At 34.5% G+C, this 26,607-nt stretch overlaps 5 protein-coding genes across 13 annotated transcripts; 3 read left to right on the forward strand and 2 right to left on the reverse strand.

Annotated features, from left to right (window-relative positions):
* Positions 1–293: 293 nt before the first annotated feature.
* Positions 294–4,019, forward strand: LOC110600799 (serine/threonine-protein phosphatase PP1 isozyme 3). 6 transcript variants are annotated; one of them, XM_021737680.2, is made up of 5 exons: positions 294–1,312; positions 2,284–2,843; positions 2,926–3,147; positions 3,608–3,661; positions 3,739–3,965. In XM_021737680.2, exons 1-4 carry the CDS (start codon positions 1,138–1,140, stop codon positions 3,638–3,640), a joined length of 990 nt encoding a protein of 329 aa, XP_021593372.1. In that variant the 5' UTR covers positions 294–1,137; the 3' UTR covers positions 3,641–3,661; positions 3,739–3,965. The 6 variants fall into 6 exon arrangements, 5 of the variants coding, with proteins under 5 accessions (XP_021593372.1, XP_043807429.1, XP_021593371.1 ...); XM_021737679.2 differs by lacking the exon at positions 3,608–3,661 and adding an exon at positions 3,483–3,538 and having other exon boundaries at positions 295–1,312; XM_021737682.2 differs by having other exon boundaries at positions 295–1,312; positions 3,611–3,661.
* A 2,733-nt stretch (positions 4,020–6,752) lies between these two features.
* LOC110601817 (probable inorganic phosphate transporter 1-3) lies at positions 6,753–9,987 on the forward strand. 2 transcript variants are annotated; one of them, XM_021739144.2, is made up of 2 exons: positions 6,753–6,893; positions 8,213–9,987. In XM_021739144.2, the coding sequence occupies exon 2, from the start codon at positions 8,249–8,251 to the stop codon at positions 9,857–9,859; it is 1,611 nt and encodes a 536-aa protein (XP_021594836.1). In that variant the 5' UTR covers positions 6,753–6,893; positions 8,213–8,248; the 3' UTR covers positions 9,860–9,987. The 2 variants fall into 2 exon arrangements, with proteins under 2 accessions (XP_021594836.1, XP_021594837.1); XM_021739145.2 differs by lacking the exon at positions 6,753–6,893 and adding an exon at positions 6,914–7,065.
* A 2,978-nt stretch (positions 9,988–12,965) lies between these two features.
* On the forward strand, positions 12,966–15,181 carry LOC110602370 (inorganic phosphate transporter 1-4). The gene has a single exon (XM_021739869.2). It carries the CDS (start codon positions 13,505–13,507, stop codon positions 15,050–15,052), a length of 1,548 nt encoding a protein of 515 aa, XP_021595561.1. The 5' UTR covers positions 12,966–13,504; the 3' UTR covers positions 15,053–15,181.
* A 2,217-nt stretch (positions 15,182–17,398) lies between these two features.
* LOC110602372 (phosphoenolpyruvate carboxylase kinase 1) lies at positions 17,399–18,801 on the reverse strand. Its single transcript, XM_021739871.2, has 2 exons — positions 17,861–18,801; positions 17,399–17,675 (listed from the first exon to the last, which is right to left on the reverse strand). Exons 1-2 carry the CDS (start codon positions 18,642–18,644, stop codon positions 17,644–17,646), a joined length of 816 nt encoding a protein of 271 aa, XP_021595563.1. The 5' UTR covers positions 18,645–18,801; the 3' UTR covers positions 17,399–17,643.
* A 1,151-nt stretch (positions 18,802–19,952) lies between these two features.
* On the reverse strand, positions 19,953–26,555 carry LOC110602369 (cryptochrome-1). 3 transcript variants are annotated; one of them, XR_002485965.2, is made up of 7 exons: positions 26,086–26,555; positions 25,013–25,580; positions 24,048–24,269; positions 23,144–23,850; positions 21,367–22,045; positions 20,495–20,659; positions 19,953–20,291 (listed from the first exon to the last, which is right to left on the reverse strand). XR_002485965.2 is itself a non-coding variant. In XM_021739868.2 (6 exons), exons 2-6 carry the CDS (start codon positions 25,320–25,322, stop codon positions 20,275–20,277), a joined length of 1,935 nt encoding a protein of 644 aa, XP_021595560.1. In that variant the 5' UTR covers positions 25,323–25,580; positions 26,040–26,544; the 3' UTR covers positions 19,953–20,274. The 3 variants fall into 3 exon arrangements, 1 of the variants encoding a protein (XP_021595560.1); XR_002485964.2 differs by having other exon boundaries at positions 26,040–26,555; XM_021739868.2 differs by lacking the exon at positions 20,495–20,659 and having other exon boundaries at positions 26,040–26,544.
* Positions 26,556–26,607: the final 52 nt, after the last annotated feature.

Here is a 26,607-nt window from a genome sequence, read left to right on the forward strand (position 1 = left end):
TTAAATAATACATTTCTCTTAGAGAATCTTTTCCCTCCTATTTACTAGTCATAGATATTCGACGATCATATTACATTATAAAATATAAAAAAAAATTTAAAGTGGATGCTAAGATTTAAGTTCTTTTAAAATTCTATGAGAAAAAAAAAATTCTTTTCAAGTTATGGGACGAGGGAGTGGGGCAGAATGTAAAGCCACAGTGAGGTAAAAAAAAAAAAGAAAAATTCCTTTTCCTTAATGAATAGGAAGTGAGAGCTTAGAACCTGAGATTAAAGTGACTTGCAAATATTTTTAATTTCAACTATTTTATCAAATCAGTCTACATAAAAAATAATTAGATTCCGGCAACTGGTTCGCAAGACGAGCAACACTGCGTTACTTTAGTTCATCTTTTAATTTATGCTCAAATAAATAAGTTTTGGAATTAAATTCATTTGTTAACGATAGTAGAGAAATAGCTCAAGTATTGGGAGGTGGGAAGATAAGATTTTGTTTCTGGGTAAGGCATAGTTGTGGCACACCATAACTTGGAATGCTTCAATGGTGGTAACATGAGAATGCTCTAATGGTGGCCACGCTCTTTCCTTGTTCATATTACTTATTAAAGTTGAAATCTTGAAACAGCAAGACTAGTGCGTGCTTAGCTCTGTAATGCGTCAACAGGTGGCTGCTTCTGCCGCCTGCCTGCAACTTTCGCAAGAGTTCCTAAACAAAGGAACAAACAAGCAAAAGGAAGCGTCTTGGTTTTCTTTCTTTTCTTTTTCTATGTTTCTCACTATTGGCATATTCACCTAACTATCTACTTTAGCTCTCTTTCATTCTTTCAATTCTCAAATCAGCTCATTTTCATTTCTCAATAACAAGAATATATTCTTTGGCCTTTTTCGAATTCAGCAACCAACGGACACCATTCATTCTTTGCTCCACCACAAAGAAATCAAAACCCAATCTCCTCTGTCTTTTTTTTTTAAAAAAGCATGTTCGTATTTATAACTGCTCAACTGGGTCAAAGGGCTTGTAGTGCTGTTGCTGCTGCTGGTGGTGGTCCTTTATTCTCCTTCTTCCTTGCCTTAGCTTTTCCTTTTTGTTATGTGCTTGTTTAAATTTGAAGGTTGAGAGAAAAGGAGGCTGGGAGGTATGGAGCCTGCTGTTCTTAATGGTGTGATTAATAGGTTGCTTGAAGTTAGAGGCCAACCAGGGAAACAAGTGCCGCTTTCTGAGACTGAGATTCGGCAGCTTTGTATCACCTCCAGGGAGATTTTCTTGAGGCAGCCCAATCTTTTGGAGCTCGAAGCTCCTATCAAAATCTGTGGTATTTTGCCTTCAAAACCTATATGTCATGTCTATCTATTTCCAACTGATAGAATTCAATTGCCTATTAGGGGCTACGAGTATTGGTTAAGATATTAGTTCGGTTTTGTTTTATTGCAAATTCAATGATCAGCATAGAAAATCAATTATTAGAAGTGGGTCTTAATCTGTCTTCAGTTTGTATGATTTCTGCATCGGTTATGTTTCGTATTTATAGGTGGATTGTCTTCTATTCTCGACTTTGCCGGTAGAATATGCCAAGGATATTTTATGAATTTTGTCTATAAAAGATTCCTGGATTGGAAGTCTGTTCTTGCATCTAATGGATGTTTTGAAATACAAGCTGTTCTTTCACTGATATTGATTCCAGAAACCGTTCTTCTAATTTGGTTCAAAATCAGTTTAACTAAACTGGGATTTTAGGTTCTCTCAACGAAGGACCTTTACTGCCTTACCTTTATTATGCTCACCAAGTGTTTGCACCAAAAACATCAAGAATAGCAATGCAATTTAAAAATAAAAAGGGCCACTCATTGACATAATTAAGGGCAAGAAATTCTAATGATCTCATTGGTGGATGTATCCTAACTTCAACATAATTGATAAATCCTAGCTATTCTTGTCTATTATAGCTTGATATCTTTTGTGTATTCATCATTCTGCTACATCTCTTAAATGAAATATCTGGCATGTGAACCAGCTTGGCTAATCTGTTTTCTCAAATTCATTCTCTTCACTACCTTGTTTTCTAATATATCATCCCCTGTTCCCCTCTGATTTTGGGTTGCAAACTTTGAGAATTGAGATTTGCATGAATTCCTTTCCCCAGTAACTTGCATGAAGTCATACAATATTATTCTAAGCTGTTTATAATAGTATCATTTATTTGTTTTCTTTTTTTGCTTTTAATGTTATTCATCTGCAGTAGTTTTATCATTCTCACATGTGTTACTTGTTTCTTTATACCACCAGGAGATATACATGGACAGTATTCTGATCTTCTGAAGCTTTTCGAATATGGTGGATTACCTCCTCGTGCTAACTATTTATTCTTAGGGGATTATGTAGATCGCGGGAAGCAAAGCCTGGAAACTATATGCCTTCTTCTTGCATATAAAATAAAATATCCTGAAAACTTTTTCCTACTGAGGGGAAACCATGAGTGTGCTTCTGTAAACCGTATATATGGATTTTATGATGAGTGCAAAAGAAGATTCAATGTCAGACTATGGAAAATATTCACAGATTGTTTCAACTGCTTGCCTGTGGCAGCTCTTATTGATGAAAAGATTCTTTGTATGCATGGTGGACTTTCTCCTGATCTGCACAAGTTGGACCAGATAAGGAATTTGCAACGACCTTGTGTTGTTCCTGAGTCTGGATTGTTATGTGATCTCCTCTGGTCTGATCCTAGTAAAGACATTCAAGGTTGGGGAATAAATGAAAGGGGGGTTTCATATACCTTTGGTGCTGATAGGGTTATAGACTTTCTGCGAAAACATGATCTTGATTTGATTTGTCGAGCTCATCAGGTATAATTTAGACTATCAACTATGTGCAGACACTAATATTCATTTAGCTTGGCATGTATTGTAATTATTATTATTTTCACAGGTCGTAGAAGATGGATACGAGTTCTTTGCAAATAGACAACTTGTAACCATATTTTCAGCTCCTAATTATTGTGGAGAGTTTGACAATGCTGGTGCCATGATGAGCGTGGATGAGAATTTATTATGCTCATTCCAAATATTGAAACCAGTTGATAAGAAGCCAAAGTTTGGTTTTGGAAGCATGGTTACTGCTAAGCCTGGCAACAGTACAGCAAAAATCAAGGTACATCTTATTCCTTCTGGCTTCAAATGTATGGATTACCGACCACATAAAGTTAATTAGAGAGTGGCCCTTGCACGAAATTTTGGCCTTAGTCCCTGAAATATAATTCTGTTAACAGATACGTTGCTTGTTAGTGTGTCATCTATAGAAACAGTTGTATGAAATTGGTCTCAAAACGTAGTTCGTTCTTCCTTCTGAATTTTGGTCTTCATTTGCTTCTGAAAGTATGTCACAAGAGGTCCTCAAATTGGCATTTCAGATGCATTGCTGTGCTTAGTATACATGAACTGCCTTCTTCATGCTGCATTCTGTCATTATGCTTTTTCCTTTCACAGCATCTGATTCTTCACAGCTCCCACCTCACCACCAAACCATGAGAGGAAAGTTACTGGTCAGCTCCACATTTAGATTCATCACTTCTTACTTTTTTATTTTATTTTATTTTTTTCGGTTAACAAAGCAGGCGAGGGAATACTCAATAAACTTGGGATGAAACACCCACCAGATTAAGCCCGTGGGTGATGCTCTTATCCTATTTTTAATTATGTGGTCAAGCTTTTCTTAATAATGTGTTCCATTTCCTTTTGCCAGTCACTTTTAAAAGTGTAAGGAATCTGATCCAGCTGCCGTGGAAAGTGACTCGCAGAATATCACCACTGTACCATCTTGTTTAGGTGAAGATAATACAGAGAAGTTCATCGTCCATGAAAATTTTAGGAGGTTGTAATCTCTATGGGTTTTTTTTCAGTATGGTTGCGTGTTGCAACTCTGTTATCATCTTACAATAATCACAGAGCAGAAAATATTTTATTCCCTCATTTTCCCAACTGGTGTTATTAAGCATAAACTAAATCATTCTTACTTAGCAGCAATTCTTCCTTCATATTCTTTTCTTGCACTTGTAGATCTGAAAAATTCATATTACAATAAGGTTTTCCAGCGGAAAGGATAAGATTTTTGCGGGGGACCAATTTAGATAATTGAAATGCACTTTGAATTTGCATATATGCCTTGTTGACTTGGAAAATTTTCATTGGATCCAAATAACTGGTGATCAAAGTCTTACAACCACTTTGTATTATTCCAAAATGGACCATTGAAATGCATGTAAATCGCCAAAATGCTAAAAGCCAATTTCACTTGCTGCATATTTTCGTTACTTTTTGAATTTTAGTGGATCAAATGCCAAATTGACCTCTTGATTCTTGAGGATTGTATTCATTCGAAGCTTCAGATTTGGCTCCTAAAAGAAATCCGCACTGATCATGAGATTCCATTCTAGTATAAGGTTAATCTTTAATTATAAAATGTTAATTTAAGATACAGAAAGTATTACTACAGTCTACAAGTGGAAGCAAAAAGGACCGACCAACAGGGATTAAGGAACGATTAGGCTTCTGATAAAGTATAGGAAGAAGATAATGGTGAGTACGTCATGAATTCATATTTCATAAGGCTTTTTACGGTATAACTTTTAGAAGATAATATACATTAAATTAAAAGTATAGTATTAAGCTGATATGAGAGTTTACATCATTAAAATTCTTTGTGAAAAAAATTTTAAAAAATATAAAAATTAGGTAAGGGTAATAGCTGAATAGAAATTCATTTAAAAAAAATAATAAATAAAGAATAGACACTGCAAAGTGCTAATGTGAATGAAATTTCTTGGGATAGATACCACCGTATGTGGTTGTTATTTTTAGACCTCTTAAGAATTTTAAAAATTTTGGAATAAAGAATGTTCAACGATTTCTAAAACAGAACGGCATTGACTAACATAAATAGGTAAACCCACACTTCCATATTTAAAAATTAAATAAAAAATTCAATTTAATTATTTTTTTTATCAAATCTCATACTAAAACATATGATAAGTAAAAAATTAATTTTTTTAATTTTAAAAAATAAAATATATGTGAAAATAATATAATATTATTAGCAAAGTTATTGTACCAATTGAAATTACAATTTTACTCTTAGTCCCAACCTAATTCGATTCAATATCGAGACATATAAATTACATATAATTTTTATATAAAATAATTTATATATTTATATTTTAAATTTATATTAAATTAGATATAAATAAAAGTTATGTCATGTTGGATTTCTTATACCTCTTATATATCTGTAATTTTGAGAAAAAAAAGAAAGAAAAAGACCACTCTTCTGGAGTGGTGGACCCGGCTCGTTAGTCATTGCTCGTAGTCGTCGAAGTCAACCTCCGAAGCGCGTAACTTCGCGTCTGAGTTAACTACATTATCCCGATCACGCGCTTTCCGCGTCACAACAATTGCAAGAAGACACAGAAGTTTTGGCCGTTCACATACTACGTTAAGCCTTTGTCGGACATTAATTTCCCTGTCTTGCTGTTTATGGTGACCATCTACCTATGAATTTTTATTTAGAAAAATTACAATTATTTATTTGTTTTTTTTTACTCTTACCCATTTGAAATTGACGTTTAATTTTTTTTATACATGTCTGTGGGTGTATTATCTATTGTGGTTTATAACTGTTAATATACAATTAGATTAAAAAAAATTAAATGGTATTACATATTTTAAATTATTAATTATTTAATCTTTCTCTTTACTTAAATAGTTGTTTTTGTATATCTGTATACATGAGATGCATAATAAATTAATAAAATAATTAAGGGAATTGTATTGAATGCGAATGGAAGTAGCTACCTTCCCATTCCCTCCATAAATTCACTGTTTTACGTATCAACAGGATTGAATTCTTCTATACATGAATATGCAAGGAACAAAGTCACTTTCATGTATAGGCCATTGGGAACTCTTCCCAGCTTCCTTGCAAATGCAAAGGCCATTGTAACTATCCTGCCTGGCCTACGTTAATCAATTATAGTTAATAATATTATTTCATAATCATATACTACATCAAAGCCAGTTCTCACTTGATCGGTGGCAAACAACCAAAGCTGTAATGGGCATTCAAAACTGGAATTTGGAAAAATGAGAAAAATCATGCACATGCAGTGCCTGGTTCTCTAATAAACCCATGTAATGACACAAAAAGAAAAATAAAAGAAAAGTCAAAGTGACGAAACAAAATGATCAGATTATTGACTGACTTAGCATGCAACGTCAGAATCCTCCCATATTTCTTTCACATTCATTAATTAATTTTGTAGTTAGAGTGGACGTCTCATGTAAATTGCATCACAACTTCGGTCGATGTACGCAAAGCCTTCTCTCTTTAAATTCATATCTTTGAAAAAATAATCTGTTTTTTGTTTGATTGGCTTAAGAACTGTGTGTGTATAGGACCTTAGACTTTATAGTTTAGAAATTTGATGAAGAATTTTGGATCCCCATAAAGGACTTAAGAACTACTATGCTTATTGAATTAATTTCCAAAGATATTAATTTAAATTATTTTTATAATTTCTTTTTACATAACCCTCTTACATATCATCATCTAATCATCTATTAATTGTCTTTTGCTTTCAAAAATTTAAAAAGCATGGACCATTAGTTTATTTGTACAGATTAAGTTATACACAAACAATTTTAAATTTTATTAATTAATTCATAATTTTTTTATTATGTTCAATTAGGCCAATTTTATTAATGCAAGCATATTGCAAAAAATGATAAATTAATAAATTATTATAGATTTGTTTTATTTAGCTCATCGTTCTATATAAACTCTGACTCTAGTTACCCACTCACCCACCCACCTCTTTGCGTCCTTGGTGTGGATTGAAGGAGCAGGTTAGTCTCTCTACCTCCTTTGCTTTCTTTTTGTTTTTTGGAAACATTGAAAACCATTTTAGACATGAAGCTTGACAGTCCCAAGTTTCTTGAACTCCTCATGAGCCATAACACCCAGATTGGGATATTCAGTAGGATATGTGCAAAATGAAAGCAGCATCCTTTTCTTAACGTACGTTTCCTTTCGTCATTATAATTCCCAGGAAGTTACTCGAGTAGAGCAGACTTTGGAAACCATATCCACATTTACTTTCTCCTTCAGAAACAAATCCTTAGCAAGTTTCTTTGTAAAATTTATCTAGCTATTTCACAATTAGCTTCAGTATGTTTCCATTTCTGTTGTTAGTGCAAGTCATATGATTTGGTTATATACATGGTAGTTCTAGGTTAAAAGTATTTGAAATTAATCAGCTTTACCTTCTTTTTTTTTTTTTCTAATATAGGATAAATTAGTTTGTATATTCAGAATCAAGTTCAAAGGAGGTTTTTTTTCTTTTACAATTTTCTTTTACAAGTTCAATATTGGATATATAATCGCAGAAGGTATTTCAAAACTCAGTCGACTTAAAACCTTGCATTTTTCAGTTGTTAATACAATAGCCGGCCTTCTCATTTTTCTTTCTTGTTATTGACAAGTGGGAGGACAAGGCAAATTAAAAGTCGCAATCTCTCAATTTTGAAATTTTCCTTAAGCTATTGATAGGTCTGGGACAGCAAAATCTACCCAATAGAGCAGCAAGAAGATTTTCCTTTCCTCTTACAATTATTTCTCCATTCAGTGACTTCTACTTCCAGCTATCCCCCTTGTTGATTTTTCTTCCTTGTCTGTTTAATTAAGTCTTATAGTATAGAGTGACATGTTAAGCTAGCTACAGTTCACGTGACTCTATTACAATGAGCGCCAATCAAGAACCACAAGCTTGCATCATCTGGTAGTTCATCTGTCTATTCCATATCAGTATATCTGACCAAAAACTCAAAATTTTAAGTCTTCCTTAGAAAATTAAACACGTCACCGTTACCTTTTTTTTCCCCTTCATTGTCGTAGTTATTGATTTGTTTTATTGTACCACTTGCTGTTTCCATGAGAAGAGAACAAAAGAATTGGACTACGATGTGATCATGTTTTATGCAGTCTGTTGAGAGTTGATATTGGAAGCACATAATATCTTGTAAATAATTCAGAATCTTAAGATTTTCCTCAATCCAAACAATCCCTTAACCCTGCATAAATCTCTGAAGTTATCAAACTAATTTAACAGCGAGGGAATACTGACCATAAAGTCATACTAATTCATGTCTATATTTTTCTCGTGCAGATAAAATTTTAGAATACAAGTTGGGGAGAATTGGCCATGGCCAGAGAACAATTGGGAGTGCTTAATGCACTCGACGTTGCCAAGACTCAATGGTACCATTTCACAGCAATTGTGATTGCTGGAATGGGTTTCTTCACAGATGCATACGACCTTTTTTGCATCTCGCTGGTCACCAAATTGCTTGGTCGCATATACTACACTGATTATGATAAAGATAAGCCTGGCACATTACCTCCAAATGTGGCGGCCGCTGTCAATGGTGTTGCACTTTGTGGCACTTTAGCAGGCCAGCTCTTCTTTGGGTGGCTTGGTGACAAATTGGGCAGGAAGAAAGTCTATGGGATAACTCTGATTCTCATGGTTGTTTGCTCCCTCGCCTCAGGGCTTTCCTTTGGAGGGACTCCTGAGGGTACCATTGCAACTCTTTGTTTCTTCAGGTTCTGGCTTGGATTCGGTATCGGTGGTGATTATCCCTTATCTGCCACAATTATGTCTGAATATGCTAACAAGAAGACTCGTGGGGCATTTATCGCCGCCGTGTTTGCTATGCAAGGATTTGGGATTTTGGCTGGGGGTATTGTAGGTCTTATTGTTTCAAGTGCCTTCGATCACAGATTCAAGACCCCGCGATACTCAGTTAGTCGACGTGCCTCACTTGCTCCTCAAGCTGACTATATTTGGCGCATTATCTTGATGTTCGGTGCCTTACCTGCTGCACTCACTTATTACTGGCGCATGAAGATGCCTGAAACTGCACGTTACACAGCCCTCGTTGCTAAGAATGCAAAACAAGCCGCTGCAGATATGTCCAAGGTGTTGCATGTTGATCTTGAAGCAGAGGAGGCGAAGGTACGGAAGTTAGCTACAGAACAATCCAATTCATTTGGCTTGTTCTCTAAGGAATTCGCCAAGCGCCACGGTCTTCACTTGGTAGGAACCACGACTACCTGGTTCCTGTTGGATATTGCTTTCTACAGCCAAAACCTTTTCCAGAAGGATATCTTCAGTGCAATCAATTGGATTCCTAAAGCAGCGGAAATGAATGCCATTCATGAGGTTTATCGGATTGCAAGGGCTCAAACACTTATTGCACTGTGCAGTACAGTACCCGGATATTGGTTTACAGTGTTCTTAATCGACTACATGGGGAGATTTGCCATTCAATTGATGGGTTTCTTCTTCATGACAGTGTTCATGTTCGCACTCGCTATCCCATACCATCATTGGACCTTGAAGCCTAACAGAATTGGTTTTGTAGTGATCTACTCACTGACCTTTTTCTTTGCGAATTTTGGACCCAATGCCACAACATTTGTCGTCCCTGCAGAGATTTTCCCAGCAAGGCTAAGATCAACGTGCCACGGTATTTCTGCAGCAGCAGGAAAGGCAGGTGCTATCGTGGGTGCATTTGGTTTCTTATATGCTGCACAAAGCCAAGACAAAACCAAGACTGATGCAGGTTACCCTCCTGGCATTGGAGTTAAGAACTCTTTAATTGCTCTGGGTGTTATCAATTTCTTTGGCATGTTGTTTACATTGTTGGTGCCAGAATCAAAGGGCAAATCCCTAGAAGAGTTGACAGGTGAGAATGAAGAAAATGATGCGGAGACTCAGGACGCTGGTACTGCTAGGACTGTTCCAGTGTGATTTTGATCAAGGTTTCTGATACTTGTATTTTGGGTTTAAAAGTACTCTACTTTCTTAAAATGCAACAATATTATGTATATGTAATATAATATATATTCTATTGGATACTTGCTCTTAAAGGCTTTTCATTGAAGGTGTTCAGATTTTGCTCTGATGTCCTAGAGCTGTATCCTTGCACTCATCAATGTTTCAATGAAATCTGTATTACCGACCATAAAAAATAGAAAAATATTTACTTAAATCGAATTTATCTGAAAATATAATGTAATTATACAGTGAAATTCAATAAAATCTTATATAATTATATTATAATTTGTGTACATTCAGTTTAGATAAAAATTATATAAAAATTATTTTTATATATTTATATTATAATTCATGGACATCCAATTTAAATAAAAATTACATTATATAATATAGATTTAAAAGAGTTCGCAAAAACATTCGCTTCTTGATTTTAGTTTTTTAATCAATGAGCTCATATACTGTAAAACCTTAAAATATTAATTTTTCATTGATAGACTAAATAAAAATTATGAATAAAATATATATATATATATATATTTTACTTACTACTAAATATAAAAAAAGAATATGCAGAAATCTTTTCTTTGGCTCTTTTTTCATGAGATTTTCGACAAAAATAAATAAATAAATGAGTAGAAATAAATCATGTAAATTAAAAAAAAACAAATACCAAGTAATTTTAATAACTATATTTATCTACCTATCAAATTTAAAGTAATCTACTATTTTATGACATGATATTATTAGCTTACTCCATAATTTTCCTAATCAGTCTAATCTAATTAATTAATATCTTTCCTTGGAGTAAATTGCTAAAATGGCATCCTCACTCATTGCGATGACTCCATAAAATCTTGATTATTATTAATTTTTTTATTTTGAGAGATTAATAATATTTATTAAAAAATCACAATAAAATACTATAACTAACCCAATTTTTTTAACTGTGCGGATGCTATGAAAATATATTTAATATATAATAAAGTAAATAAATAAATCCAATAATTCATATTATCTAGAAAATGGTGAAAATTATTTTGAGTCGTCAATGACTAAAATACATAGTTTTTCCCTGTATGTGATTGTGTGTGTGTGAATATACACGAGGGAAATTTGGGGGAGGATGGGTGGCTAAGGCTTCCCTAGTCCCTAGTCCCTAGTCCTCCCTTCCTGCATCCAGCCACCAACCTTGCACTGGATCATCAATTGGGCTACGAGATCAACGTCATCCTTATTCGCAACAGAAGCTCAAGTGAAGCTGGTGAAATTTTCAAAAATCACAATGAGATCCGCAGTGATAGAACCTTAAGGGCCCAAAAGTAGAAGATACGGTTGTAGTTCTAGGAAAATGACGTTAAATAGAGCTCATCGTATCTCGTTCTCGTGTAGTCTTAAGAGGATCGGCCACAGGCCATCCAATCATCCGGGGGCTCTCTGACGCCTAACGCTTCAACTTCATGGGTAGATATCCAGGGTCTAAAAGCTTTAGATTCAAAGAAACAAGCACAAAACAGACACCTCACGCTGTGCCATAGGTTTTTCACTAACTCATCGGTCATGAGCAAGCGATCAATCCTGATCGGGTTTCTCAACGCTGGGAATCACAAGCGAGAAACAAAAATCACAGCAAACATGTAACCTTTGGGGAATATAATTCAACGGTAAAACTGAAGATTCTTTAATAATTAATTAAAACATTCAAAATCAATAAAAATATATTTAGAAAAAAAAATAAGAGACATACTTCATATATTTAAATATTACTTTCTTCCATTTTATAAAAATTTTAAAAAATAATTTATATAATAAATTTACTAATATTTAATATACTAGTAATCATTATTTCATGAAAAACGATAAATTTTTATTTTTTATATATATATTTAATAAGATACATATCAGGATATTAATAAAAAAATTATTATTTAAACAAAAGATAAATAATATATATTTTTTAAAATTTAAAGACCTTTTTAAATAAAAACAAACTTATATTTACGCAAGAAGATCTTATGCTTATGTTATAACTCTTCGGCGGACGGTGGATACTGCAGAGAAATATTATAATCTGTTAAGTGTTAAATAAACCCCGCCATTTCCCTGCGCGGCGTCCTCTTCCCTTCTTCGCGCTCTCTATCTTAATCGCAAACGCATTGTTAAGTATAACAACCACAGGCACGGCCTATCCCCCTCTTTCTTCGTCTTCTTCACTTTTCTTTTCCCTTTCTTCTGATTTATTTTTCAGTACAGAAAGACAGCAAAACACTTTTCTCTGGAATCGCACGATTAAGGTCGGTTCTACTTTACTGTTTATTGTTGCTGTGTGGGTGCGATCAGGTTGTTTATTTTGATTTAAATCACTAGCTTTCTTGATGGTTCATATTCTTAAGAACCTTCATGAGTTGATTGAACACACTGTTGGCTCACCTTTCAGTCTTGATTTCCTTTTTAACTTCTCTTTTCCCCAATTCTCCTTTTCTTCTGGGAGGAAATCAGGGGGCTTTGCTTTTTTCCTTTTTTCCTCTGAGGGTATTTTAGATATTTTAATAATGATTTATGTAATTCTATCCATCTATATTTACAATTTTTTGAAGTAGAAGGGCAATTTGAAGTTCCCTTCAAGAACTTTGTAGAACAATATCAGTGATCAGAGGATGGCAGCAAACCGATCATCTGGGAGATTACTAAGTTTGTACAGTTTTCGATAAACTTTGTAATGCAATTATTATGTTATAATAGGTTTGATATGGATTTATTATTTTATAATATAATATAACAATAGTTATTAATTATAATAATTTTTTATACAAATCTATCATTTTATAATATATAGTTGTTATATATATAATAATTATATTTAATAAAGTAAAATAAAGTAAATAAAAATTATTTTATACAACTTTTATATAGAAAATAAGATTTTAAAATATTTTCAATTAATATATTAAAAACTGAAATTATTAAAAGAAATTTAAAAACCTTTAAAATTTTTATTTTACATTGTTGTTTAAAAAGAAAACTTTATCTTTTTTTTAAAAAAAAAAAAAAAAAACTCTTTAACAGCTCTGTAACTTTAAACTAAATTTATAGTTTTCCTCAACAAACTTACTGAACAATAGTGTTAGAGTCGAGTTTTGAATTTTCTTCTATTACTAAGAAAAAAAAAGAAAAGAATATGGTCTCATATTCTCTTCTGAATTTATACATTGTACTTGCTGGACCCATTAAGTTTCCCTTCTTACGTTCCTTTCCTGACTTTCTTGCTTCACCTGTCGTCATCCATGTCACCATGGACGTGTGGCGTTAATCTTTCTTTCTGTTTCTTTTATTTTATTAATTTTTTACACTTCCTTGTCTGTTTTCATGACTGATATTTGCTCATCTTTGAAACTCACTTGTTCACGCATTTATGGAGAAAATTTTCCCACTGTGTCCTTCTTACGATTGCCTGATCACTTATGTAAGTACATCTTGTACCTACACATGTATAGCAGTTCTATTGGGCCGACTCAGCCTTTTGACTCACAAATTGGACTAGAAGACTTGAAAACTTTTTCTATTTAAGGTTTTCTTATATGTTGATTAACCCATCATATTGCTGCTGTTTCAGGGGAAATCATGGCAAGGGAACACCACCATGTGCTTAATGCACTTGATGCGGCCAAAACACAATGGTACCATTTCACTGCAATTGTGATTGCTGGCATGGGTTTTTTCACTGATGCCTATGATCTTTTTTGTATCTCCCTTGTCACCAAGTTGCTAGGCAGAATCTATTACTACAAGGAAGATTCTACTACTCCTGGATCTTTACCATCAAATGTCTCAGCTGCGGTTAATGGTGTTGCTTTCTGTGGCACCCTTGCGGGCCAGCTCTTCTTTGGCTGGCTTGGTGATAAAATGGGCAGAAAACGTGTATATGGAATGACATTGATGCTTATGGTCATTTGTTCGATTGCATCAGGCCTCTCTTTTGGCAAAAGTCCTGCTGCTGTCATGTCCACTCTCTGTTTCTTCCGCTTCTGGCTTGGTTTTGGGATCGGTGGTGACTACCCACTTTCTGCTACAATCATGTCCGAATATGCTAATAAAAGAACTCGTGGAGCTTTCATAGCTGCTGTTTTTGCCATGCAAGGTTTCGGGATCTTGGCTGGGGGGATGATTGCTATTATAATTTCTGCAGCATTTAAGGCAAAATATACTGCCCAACCTTATGAAAATGATCCGGCTGGCTCTACGGTAGCTGAAGCTGATTATGTTTGGAGGATTATCTTGATGTTTGGTGCAGTCCCAGCAGCAGTAACTTATTACTGGCGAATGAAGATGCCTGAAACTGCGCGTTACACTGCTTTAGTCGCCAGGAATGCCAAACAGGCTGCATCTGACATGGCAAAAGTGCTTCAGGTTGATTTGGAGGCAGAAGAAAATGAGAAAGTTGAGCAGTCGGACAAAAATAATTTTGGTTTGTTCTCTAAGGAATTTGTTCGCCGCCATGGAATTCACTTGATTGGAACCACTACCACTTGGTTCTTTTTGGACATTGCATTCTACAGCCAGAATCTGTTCCAGAAGGATATCTTCAGTGCTATTGGATGGATTCCTCAGGCTAAAACCATGAATGCCATCGAAGAGGTTTATAGAATTGCTAGAGCACAAACTCTCATTGCTCTTTGTAGCACGGTTCCTGGGTATTGGTTCACTGTCGCATTAATTGATGTAATAGGAAGATTTGCAATTCAATTGATGGGATTCTTCTTCATGACAGTGTTCATGTTTGCTTTGGCCATACCTTACCGTCATTGGACTCTACCAAGAAACAGAATTGGATTCGTTATCATGTATTCATTAACCTTCTTCTTCTCCAATTTTGGTCCAAATGCCACCACATTTGTGGTGCCTGCAGAGATTTTCCCAGCAAGGTTAAGGTCGACCTGCCATGGTATATCAGCTGCATCTGGCAAGTTAGGGGCAATGGTGGGTGCATTCGGCTTCTTGTATGCTGCAGATGGTATCGGTGTGAGAAATACACTATTAATCCTTGCCGGAATCAACTTCTTGGGAATGATGTTTACTTTCTTGGTACCTGAGTCTAAGGGAAAATCATTAGAGGAAATATCCGGTGAAGCTGAGGAAGAAAATCAAAGTGACAAAACTACAATAGTCTAGGCAAAATGTTCCAGGCTTCTAGCTTAACTAGGCTTTCCTTTTATGTAATGTGTTAGCGTGATCTACAGGACATAATCAAAGTCGCATGGTAAACTCTGTTAGCGTGAATATATGAAAAGTTTCATTCAATTTGAGAGAGATTTGATAATTGAAGGGACACTCATCGATTGGATTCTTCAACTGTACATGCGTTTGTATCAGGCAACTAACAAATATGTTGCATTGATGAGATTGTTTTTTTAAGCTGATAATAAAATTTAACATAAAACGAACAAACCCAACCATGCGGAACATGCTTCCCTTTACCCGAAATCAATAAAGAAAACAATGTCTAATAATACTTTTGAGGACTTTCCCCTTGAGTGACAGACCAGCCTTGGGCTGAAGGCTCATGTTGGATTTCATCTCTTTTTAAAGCCTTGGGCTCATCGAGGGAAAGAGAAAAAAGCAGTATAGTCCGCCCAATTCAAACGTGATGCGACCAATACTCGTTTTGGAGACTAATAAATTGGGCCCTTGTCTGCCCAACAAGTCCATGAACAAAACTCACCTCACAGTAACACTTAGTGATTTTTTTTTTTAATTTTTAAAAACAACCTATTGGGATGGTTTAGTTTACCACTAATTTAGATTTTGAATTCAAATGATGAAAAAGTATAAGTTTAACTTTACTCTATTTAAATAAAAATACTGTTGAAAAGATATTGATGCTGTAAAATTTTACCTGTTTACTTATATAATTTTAAAATTACATTTATTTATTTTTATAGATTTTTATTAGATTTTTATTTTTAATTTTACTCTATTATTTAATATTTTTACTTAATTTATAGTGTTTTTATAAGTCAAAACTAATTAAGTAATGAAAGAGATATTTTAAAGAAAAATAAAAAAATGTAGGAAATTTGAAAAAAACAAACAAAAATATGGGATGGATTCATATTTTTACTTCTGTCTCATATTTTAATATTTACCTCATATTTTTCTCTAAGCAAAAATCTAAAACCGAATCATATAGTATAAAATAGAGAGTAAATTTGTATTTTTGTAATTTATCCCATTTTCACTCTTTTCCACGTACTCAACCCTATATTTTTATTAAAAATCATAATCCCTTAAATTCCCAATTACCACATATTAAGAGTTTCAAAGGTATAAATAATCATAACTGAAAGGTGAAAGGATTTTTTTGTCCACTTTTAAATACATACACACAGAAGAAATAATAAAGTATTCAAGGAAAAATTGAAAAATCTAAAAATTTATACATCTAAAATTTTTTTTTATTATTATTTTAATTTGTTATTCATGATTATTTTAAAATAATTTTGAATAATTTCTCAATTAAATTTATTTTTTAATTTTTCAACATAAACAACTAAATTTTTTTATTTGAAACTTAATTTAGCTTGAATTATTAATTTTTTTTAATTTATTTGAATCGATACGCGTTAATTATTTTTTAACCTATATATACGGTAAAAATCATGAGAAATTTAATAAAAAAATTTTTAAAAATTTAGAAACTCATACATTTAGAATTTAATTTAATTTTTTTATTTATTGTTTATAATTATTTTAAGAAGATTTTTTATAATTTATTAATAGAATTTATTTTTTAATTCTTGTATATGCGCAACTAAATTATTTTAAACGAAATCTTAATTTAGTTTGAATTATTGATTTTATATAATTTATTTAAATTATTTTTTTTAAAATTTATTATTTAATTATTGATATTATTGTTTTTAATACATGCGGAATCCCATAATGCTTAATGATCTAATCATGAAATTGATAATGTTTTATAATTAAATAGAATTAAATATCAGGAGAATATTAATTGAATTGAGATAAAATAATGGTAGTGTTTTATGAATTCTGATTTATTAAACTATTTAATTTAAATTTTTTAATTTTATTTTAAAATTTAAAATCATTGTTCACTATTATTATCTAACTAATAATTAAATTTACAAATATTTGAGTAGTTACTTTTAAGTATATGGTCAGCTTGTCAAATATTAATTTGATAGACTCACTTATATATATATATATATATATATATATATATATATAATTGATAACATAAGCTTCTCAATTATGCAGACAGATGAAGTCTACTGGTAACTCACTTTTTCTTTTTAAAAGTTGTTGTAAAATTTAATAACAATATATAATTATTAAAAGAAAATCCCCTGATACCCACAGGCTTCGCCATGGCTAAGGGCAGCATTCCGGTGTCTCATATTCTTCATTCCTTTACTGACTATACATTTCAAACAGTTTATTTATATAAAAATTTCAGTGATTGAATTTTATTCAAAATTTCCCAAACAATCTTAATACGTTAATAACAATCCAAAATTCGAAATCTTCATACAATATATTTTTTGGGAGGAGAAAAAAGCACCTCGTCGTTTCCTTTAGTCCAAAATCTTTCCTCGTCTTCTACCAAAACGAAAGCATAGCCTCTTAAATTAAGAGTGAACTCGGCGCATACGGATTCCACTCCATCTATAGTATATACAATACACCTATGTTCATATACAAGCGTATATAGGTAGAAGCTTCCAGCTGCTCCACTCTCTTCATCCTCCTCCATTTGTTATCCATGGATGCCCTGCAAAAACACACACAACCACCATTAACATATATATATGTTCTACTAATAATTGCTAATATTTCTTTATCAAGTTAAAATGAAAACTGCATTTTGATTGCTTCAATACAAATGCTCAGCGCATTCCGGCTTTTAAATTTTACAAAATTATGCTCACCCAATATAAGTTAATATTATATACTTACTTAATACTTGTTCTGCTGAAAACCTCTTCCAAACATCTCTACAAAGCATACTCCTTAGCAGATCCTTAACCGCCGCTGACACGCCGCGGAAAGCTCTAACCGGAAACCTCAAATTCCCCCTCAAAACCGCTTCAAAAATCTCCACTGCGGTTTCACCATAGAATGGCGGAAACCCAGCTAACATAATATACAACACCACGCCAGCACTCCACACGTCCACCTTCTCCCCGTACTCTCTACCGATCAAAATCTCCGGTGCCACGTAGTATGGCGTCCCTACAACACCTTTTATCATCTCTCCATCCATAACCACCTCAGCGGACCCAAAATCAGCTAGCTTCACCGAATTTCTGGAGTCGAGCAAAATGTTATCCGGCTTAATGTCGCGGTGGACAACGCCGTACTTGTGGCAGTGAGAAATGGCACTCATTAGCTGAATAAAGAGGAATCTAGCTTCGGCCTCCGGAATAACGCCATTGGCGATGATCAAATCGTGAAGATCCTGACCGGAGCACAAGTCCAATACCATGTGAAGGTGCGTGTCGTCTTCATAGACGTCGTAAAGCTGGATTACGTGAGGATGAGGGGAGAGGAGGTGGAGAATCTTGGGTTCCATGAGGAGGCATTGGGCGTCGAGGGAGTCACCGGATGTAAGGCTCTTGTCGATGGACTTGACAGCGAAGGAGTCACTGGTGGAGCGAGAAATACATCTAAAAACGGTTCCGAAACGTCCCCGGCCGATCTCCTCGCAAGTTAGGTAGTCTCTGTTTAGCGCTTGGCTCATTACTTCGTGCTTTACTTTGCTCAACTTTTTGCGTTAGTTTTCTTGCGTTGCGACGTATTTATGTTTGCTTGGTTTCCTTTGCTTTCAAGAAAGGGGAGAGAGAGTGGGAATGTCTTTCCGAATATTCTACAACTGGGAATTAAGCCAATAGGAATTAGACACGTTATAAGATTAATGTCTGTAATTTAGGCAAGGAGAGACAGGTCAGTCGTTTTAGGGAAACTATGAGCATCACGATTCTTAATTTCCGTACTACGGGATCTACGGACTACGGCTACAGAAACACCAGAGTGGGTTACGATTTGGAATTTTGGATATGGGCGGCGCCACTTTAATCCTGCCGTCCACCTGTCTGCCAAACAATCTAAAATTTATTATTTTATTACTATTAAAATAGTAAAATAATTATCAAACTTAATAATTTTCAATTCGTTTTTTCTTTCTGCCATATAGATTATTTGTCACATTTTGGATTTGTTTTGTTGCATATTTTCGATTTGCATATTTGTATTATTCGAGGGAAAGTTCCTTTTAGGTGGTGGGAGTGGAATTGTGAAGGAGGATATGCTGTTCATGACTTTTGGAAGAAGCAAAGGGTTGTGGTAGAGACGTTTGGTTGGCGAGGAAGGACACAGGGAGAAAGGAGGATAAGCAAGCCAACTTGTTATTCTACCTCTTTGTTAGGTTAAAAGGGTGCTTTCATCTGGACCATCCACCAATCCTTTTTGTTGTCACTGTAAACAAATATCTCAGCTAGGCGGTATTTGCTTTTCTAGGAATCCAAACAAAGCATACTAACTATTTTCTAGGAAAATAAAAAAGAAAGGAAATTTGGGTGCCCTTTATAAATCGACTATCTTGTATTCTGCAATCAACCAGCTTTCGACAAGGGTATGCTTGCACTGATACGATGGAGAAATTTGTTTAACTTGACTATTTAAATGTAGAAGTGAGAATTAGAAGAGTATATATTTCTAGAAACATAATAATAACGGCAAGAGAAAGAGATGGGACTGTATGGTACTTGACAGCTAGTATTTCAATATTCAAGAATCGAATTTACAGGTCCAAATCATTGACATATGAAATATATTTCTTTTTATCAAGATTTCTCGCATAATAATTAATGCTTTGCTTAGACGCCATGCAGATAACAAATCATGATCGACATTTATATAATAAGATATCATGGACTCAAATCCCATTTAGTTCCCAAAATACCTTGTGGGCATTGCACCCAGGAAATGTATATAACCAAATCCATGACAAGGCAAACCAGATCATAGACAACAGGAAAACAAGAGCAGATTGAGACACAAAAGGCGCTTCCTTCATTTACTATAATAATAATTCTATGAGCTACAGTAGAATACATATACACACACTCACAGACACATATATAGCCAATAACTAGGCCTAATGGCTTGACCCTGTTCTCTACAACTTGAGCTGTCCAAAGAGATGCAATATATCAGCCAAAATGCAGAATATTAAACATAGAACTTGCACTCTTACAGTTCAGTCACGTCAAGTGATACTATTGTAAAAGTTATAGAATATGTCACAAACAGCTCTCCTTCTCAGATAAAAAGAAATATGGAGTCAAACCAACTTATGATTGATGTAGGCATTAAGTTCCCGCAGCAACTGCAAATTTATCAGATGAAAATTTAACGGATTAGAAGCCAAAAGAGTGATTTATAAACAACAGCAATGCTCGCCCACAGATTCTTCTTCCAAAGATCAGAAAAACCTTCTCATAGAATCTGATATTAAAACTTCATGGGTCCACAGTAATAGTTTTCTACTTTCTGTTTTAAGAAATCACCAAAAAACTGAAAGTGGAACACCTTTTATTTTGGGTTCGTAAAATTGAAGATGACCCCTACATGTATTTCCAGGACATACGAAATAAGGTCTCCGCAGGGATTTTTCAGTGAGAGCTAGAAAATGTCAGAGAAGGCATTTTTCATGATACCAATATTTTTTCTCCTGCTGTGGGACAACTTCAGATCCTGCAGGAGAAGAATCCTCCAGAATTCGAAAATAGATAATTGGGGAAAGCAAATTCTTTGAATTAAAGTGCATATCTAATTACAAAAACTTGTTTCTCATTCAAATACGCATTGCCTAGGTCTTATGCAATGTGCAAAGATAAAAACAGATATGTAATTCAAGGTTATAAATGGAGAAAACACATCATATATGAGGCTTCAATAAACAAAGAAAATACAAAATAGAACCACCAGATGCAAAGTAAGGAAAAGGGTGAGAAAGGAAAGGATTGAAGGGAGGAAAATGCAGGAAAGCCATTAAAGTTCTCCTATCCAGGCACTTGGTTGTGAAAAGGAAGGGAAGGGAAGGAAAGGGGAGGAATGAAGGAATAAGTGGGTAAGGAACAGGGAGAAAATGTGGGCCAAAGCAATATGATGAAACTCATCATTCCTACATTTCCTTTTCATTTCTCTCAACTTTCGGAAAGAAAAATTTCAGTGGTTTTCTAAACACAGTCAACTCCAAAATAATTCCCACCAACGAGTTCTTTTGAACTAAAATATGTAGCTTCTACTGCCTCACTTTTCTTTCCATAACAAATAAAATTTAGGAAACCAAATGAAACAGTTATGGATTTAGAATTTGTTGCTCATATACTTGTTAAAGAATTAGAAACCAGACACTTCAAACATTTAGAAAAAAGAAAACAAAAAGTTGAATAGCTTACCATCTTTGCTTGAAACATGTTCCCTGTCAATTTGCACTTGCAATGGCTGCCTAACATCAGATGATTCAACCTCATGCAAGGGCTGGCTTTCTGATGATGAACAATACTGGGGTACAGAAAATGAAAACCTGCTGGTAGCCTGCTTCTCAGTTGCTGAAGATTCAGCAGTAGAGCACAAGTCTTCATCTGTTCTGGAGGTGCCTTTTATGCCATTACCTTTATGCATTTTATCTCGATTTGGTCTTTCCTCTTCTATGTACTTTGATCTCTTCTTGTGAGCTGGATTGCACTTAGGATTTTGAATTGTTGGTACTTTCTGATCATTAGATGAAATGGTTGAACAAGGAGCTTTTTCTTTTAACATAACCTTTGGAATCGCCAGATTTCCAGTGCCAACAGTGTTATCAACGACAACTTCATTTGTTCCGCCTGAATCTGAAGCCCTTGCAGACGCTTCCATTTCCCACATCTTGAATATGGCTCCAGTCAGACGTTCTCTAGCTAAATCTAATTCAATTATAGGTTTTGGGTAGTTTTGTCCCAGTTCCACCCCTGCAGCTTTAAGCACTAAAAGAGGTGCATCCCAAGGATGATGGATCCATTCAGTTGGCATTCTTGCGAGCTCAGGCAGCCACTGTCTCACATATTCGCCCTCTGGATCAAATTTTGAGCCTTGAATCTGACTCAAAAGAAATTCAAAAAATAAGCAATAAAAAGAGGGGCTCAGAATTGTTCTCTTAATCAATACAAGAAAAATAGCCAATTCCAACGCTTGAAATGATGTCCATTTAAGATTATAGGAAACGAGCTTGTATTGAAACATTACAATATTATTGTTCATCTAGTTGACTTTAAATTTTACAGCTCTCATATCTTGGAGAGTATCAGAATTTGTTGATTTATAACAGCATTTAAAAATATCATATCACATAAGAGAGTTGGAGATCAAAGAATTAAAAAATGTTGTCAGAAGCATAAGAAGTCAATCAAATCATATGAAATAAGATAGGTTTTAGTTATATAACTTCATTATGATAATGACTATACTTTTACACAGTAACAAGATAGAAGTAGAACTTGTGTTTCTATTTTAATCTGTGGCTAAGCCACAACCTAATTGTCTCAGAAAAATGAAACAGAAGAAAATATGTTAGACAAAAACAATAAGCATAAACGCACATCATAGGTGAAAGACTATATATTTCATTTTGCTACTACCTATGAATAAATAGTTGCATGAAGTCATCCAAAGGTTAGCCCGTTTCTAGGTAATTTATACAAACGGTACACCAACTTCGGCAGAGTTGTATTGTAATAGTAAAGTACATAAACTCCATTTTATAATATAATACCCCTTCAACTTCTATTTAAGTAACATAAAACCTCATTTCAAGGTTACTTTGCTGATGTGGTACTTGTTTAATTAAAAATATACATATTTTCTCTCTAATTTCTAATATTTAATTAATTTTTTAATATTTTAAACAAAACCAAACAAATTATTTGATTATTTAAAACAACTTAAAAAATTAATTAAATAAAAAACATGAGAGAGAAAATATATACATAACTAGAAACTTGGTATTATAGGTGAAATGGGGTTTTATGTTAAATAAAAGTTGAAGGGATTTTATATTACAAAATGAAGTTTATATATTTTACTATTATTATCCTTGTGTACCGTCTATGTAAATTACCCCCATTTCTATTATGGAGGTCAAAGAGCCCCACAAAATTCAGATGCAAATGCTTTAATAAGGAAGGAATCACAGCATACCTCTGGGCTATCCAAACGTTGAAGCTCATGGCCATCAGGTAAGCTTCCAGAAATGTATTGCCAACCAAGTATATCACTTTCCAAGTCTGCATCCAAAAGTGTGTCCCAAAAATACTTCATCCCCCATCTCCATGGGAGAAGCAGAACTTTTACAGCAAAACTTGAAACAATCACTCTGATTCTATTATGTATCCAACCAGTTGCCCAAAGCTCACGCATTCCTGCATCAACTAGGGGATAACCGGTTCGTCCCTGTCTCCAAGCCTTAAAATTGCCCTGGTTGACATCCCAGGGAAAATACTTTAAGTTGCTCAGCAACGATCTCTCATGAGTGAAAGGAAAGTTAAAACAAAGGTATCGGGAATATTCCCTAAGCCCAATGGATCTAAGAAACAGAGTCACGCTTTCTTTCCCTATTGAGTTCTCTTCTTTCACCCACAGCAACTGTTTTATTCGCACACATTGGAAAACTTTCCTTATGCTCAGTTCTCCAAAATGAAGATATGGAGACAAAAGTGAGCTGGAGTTTGCCCCAACCTTTAGCCTATTCTTTGAATAATCAATTAGATGCTGTTCAACAAATTCAGTCAGTGCCTTATCAGCATTGCTCCAACCTGGGGACCATCCCCTTCCTAGTAAGGAATTGCTAGATTTTTCTGTTTCATCTTCAAGACCCAATTCCTCAATTGAGCATTTCTCAAATTTTCCTGTCAGTGAGGGAGGGGAGAAACATTAAAATCAAGGGAAAAAAAGAAAGACAAACTCTTTAATAATTCATCTCCTCCCCTCATAGCTAACAAATGTGCACAGACACAAAGGCTGTGGTGATGTTGCATCATATCAACAATTGACAGTTGTTATCAGAGAACAAAATTAATAATTACAAATATCATTGAAATATTACCTGGAGCTGGCAGTAGTCGCCATGGAGGAAGATGTGAAACAGGTTCCATTTGCATGTGCAGGCTCTTGTCCCAAAACGAGTCAAATCTCACAAAAGCATTTCCACTTTCATCATATATTTCCCACGGTTCACACAGCAAGTCCCCATTATAGCTTTGCACAGTAATGCCAAGCTCCAGCAGTTTTTCTTTGATGTTATGATCTCGAACAAGTGATACTGGATCTGGGAAGAGGAATAAAACATAATAATCAACAATCAAACAAATACCTAAGTGAACAGTACTAAATACCAACATTCATAAAGCACCAAGTCAATACTTCAAGGCCAAAATATAGCTGATTCTACACTAACTACAGATTTTTTTTTTTTTTTGGTTAACTAACTACAGATTATTTGGTAAAATATATTAGCATTTTTCCTTCACATTAGCCTGTGAATGATTAATTCCTGAACCAGTGATAAGGAAAGAAAAGCCTCTAGCCCTTTAGGTATTGTGCTTGCAGATTCTCTGAAAATGTTGGTATTAACTATTAAAATTAGGGAAATCATTTAGTTTCCTTTTATACAATCTTTGCTGATTAACCTTCTTCTGCATGCAACAACTTCAACAAAAACATCATAACATATTAACATCAACATTTACAATCCTCTTAAGGAAACTGCAAAGGGACTTAAGCAGCATAATTATCAACGCCCATAATCTACTTAAGAACTGACAGGGGTTTTAACTTAGCAAAACAAATAAAATAAAAGGAAGAATAGATAAAACTGCAAAAGGAATTGTAAATGCAATTCAATGAAAAGCACTAGTGCCCAACAAATATTAAGCTATAGATTCACAATTCACCAAGAAATTTATTATAAGATATCACTTAAGATTCCTCATCATCCAACCAAGCAAACCTTGGAATATAACTGTCAGTACCAAAAAGAAATGCTTCTAGTAAAGCAAAAAGAGGGCATACCATAGAGATGATTGAATACCACTCTTGTTGCTCCAACGGCATTTATGCAATCCAAAAGAGCAGAGAGAGTACTATGAGTTTTGATCAATATGAGTTCAGCCCCAAGAGATTTCAGTGACTGTCCAAAGTGGGCAAGAGACTGCTTCAGCCACCACCTTGATACTCGACCTGGGTAGAATTGTCCTTCTTCTTGAGGACACCATATGAAGACAGGAAATACACAACCATCCCTGGCTGCAGTAGCTAATGCAGGATTGTCCTCAATTCTAAGGTCCCTCCTAAACCAAACAATGGTCTTGTTGCTGCCCATATTGGAATAACTCAGATCTGAGGATCAGACTAAAATTCAAACTTATGATGGTTGCACTTGTTCCTCCACATCTTACCTTCAATTTAGAACTAAAAACATCTGAAAGGTTTCTTGCTGATCACAGTGCTCAATCAAACAAATATATTCTATTCAGTTTCATGAACCAACTCAGTATCAACAAACAAGGGACCCATGTAGCAGAGAACCTGCGAATATCTAGAATGGCAACGGGTAGCTCCCGTCCAAGACAACCGGACCCTAAATTAACAATACCAGCACAGTAAATAATTAGTAAAATTTGGCTGTTACTCACAACTAGCCAAACAGCAAAGCTTACTAGAATTCAGCTTCTACTCTACTCCCTTGTATCAAACAATACCCAAATTACCAAATCCTACAAGTTGCCGCTTAAAGTAATAAAATATTGAAAACACTTTTATATACACTCCAAAAGAGAAAAGGCAAACTGTTCATGTACATTCTTGATACGCCTAGAGTTTGATAAACCAACTTTAATTCAGCTCAATAAACACAAAGAGAAAAACATGATATATCATGCGAATATAAGAATACAGATCTGGGACAGGCACCAAAATGATTCCTTATAATTTAGATTTAAGAATAATATCCACAATCGAAAGGAGATGAGAACCCATAAAGAAATCAAACAGCTAAAAAACAGAAACGATCACAAAAAGTAAAGGATCCCAACTGTACCCAGTTCTTGTTTGAGGATGATTATTGAAGAAGATAAATTATTTACCCGCCCAGTAAAGGAAATAGCCGACTAGGTGCCAATCCCGTAGCAGTTGACGGGCATAGATATCGGTTAAAATGATCCATTGTACCGTAATAGAATTAGTAGTGCAGTGGAAAAATTGGGCATTGGATTGGAGTTGGAATTGTCTTCATGTGTGAATGAGTGGCGAATTGATGTAATTAAGATGAAGATCACGTGGGCTATGGTGATATTGATGGTGGTGGTGGGCCTTATCTTGTTTGCTTTGTGGATCCATCAGGTAAAAATAGAAAAGAAACAAGATGAAATCGGGATAAGGGCCTCTATCTCTCACGGCATGATGCGTATCCCGTCTTGAGACTGCTCCCATTATTATACTTTTTCCAGAGACTTCGCTCTGGCTGCTTCTTTAGCTTTCCCAGTTTGGGGAAACTCCAACATAGACATCCATTAAGCATATTCTTTGATGCCAATGCAATTTCCGACTTGGATCATGTAAAAGTTTCCCAGGTTCGCCTTATACCAAAAATTAAAACTTCTCATAAT

This window comes from Manihot esculenta, chromosome 15, assembly GCF_001659605.2.
Source record: "Manihot esculenta cultivar AM560-2 chromosome 15, M.esculenta_v8, whole genome shotgun sequence".
Classification (NCBI taxonomy): domain Eukaryota; kingdom Viridiplantae; phylum Streptophyta; class Magnoliopsida; order Malpighiales; family Euphorbiaceae; genus Manihot; species Manihot esculenta.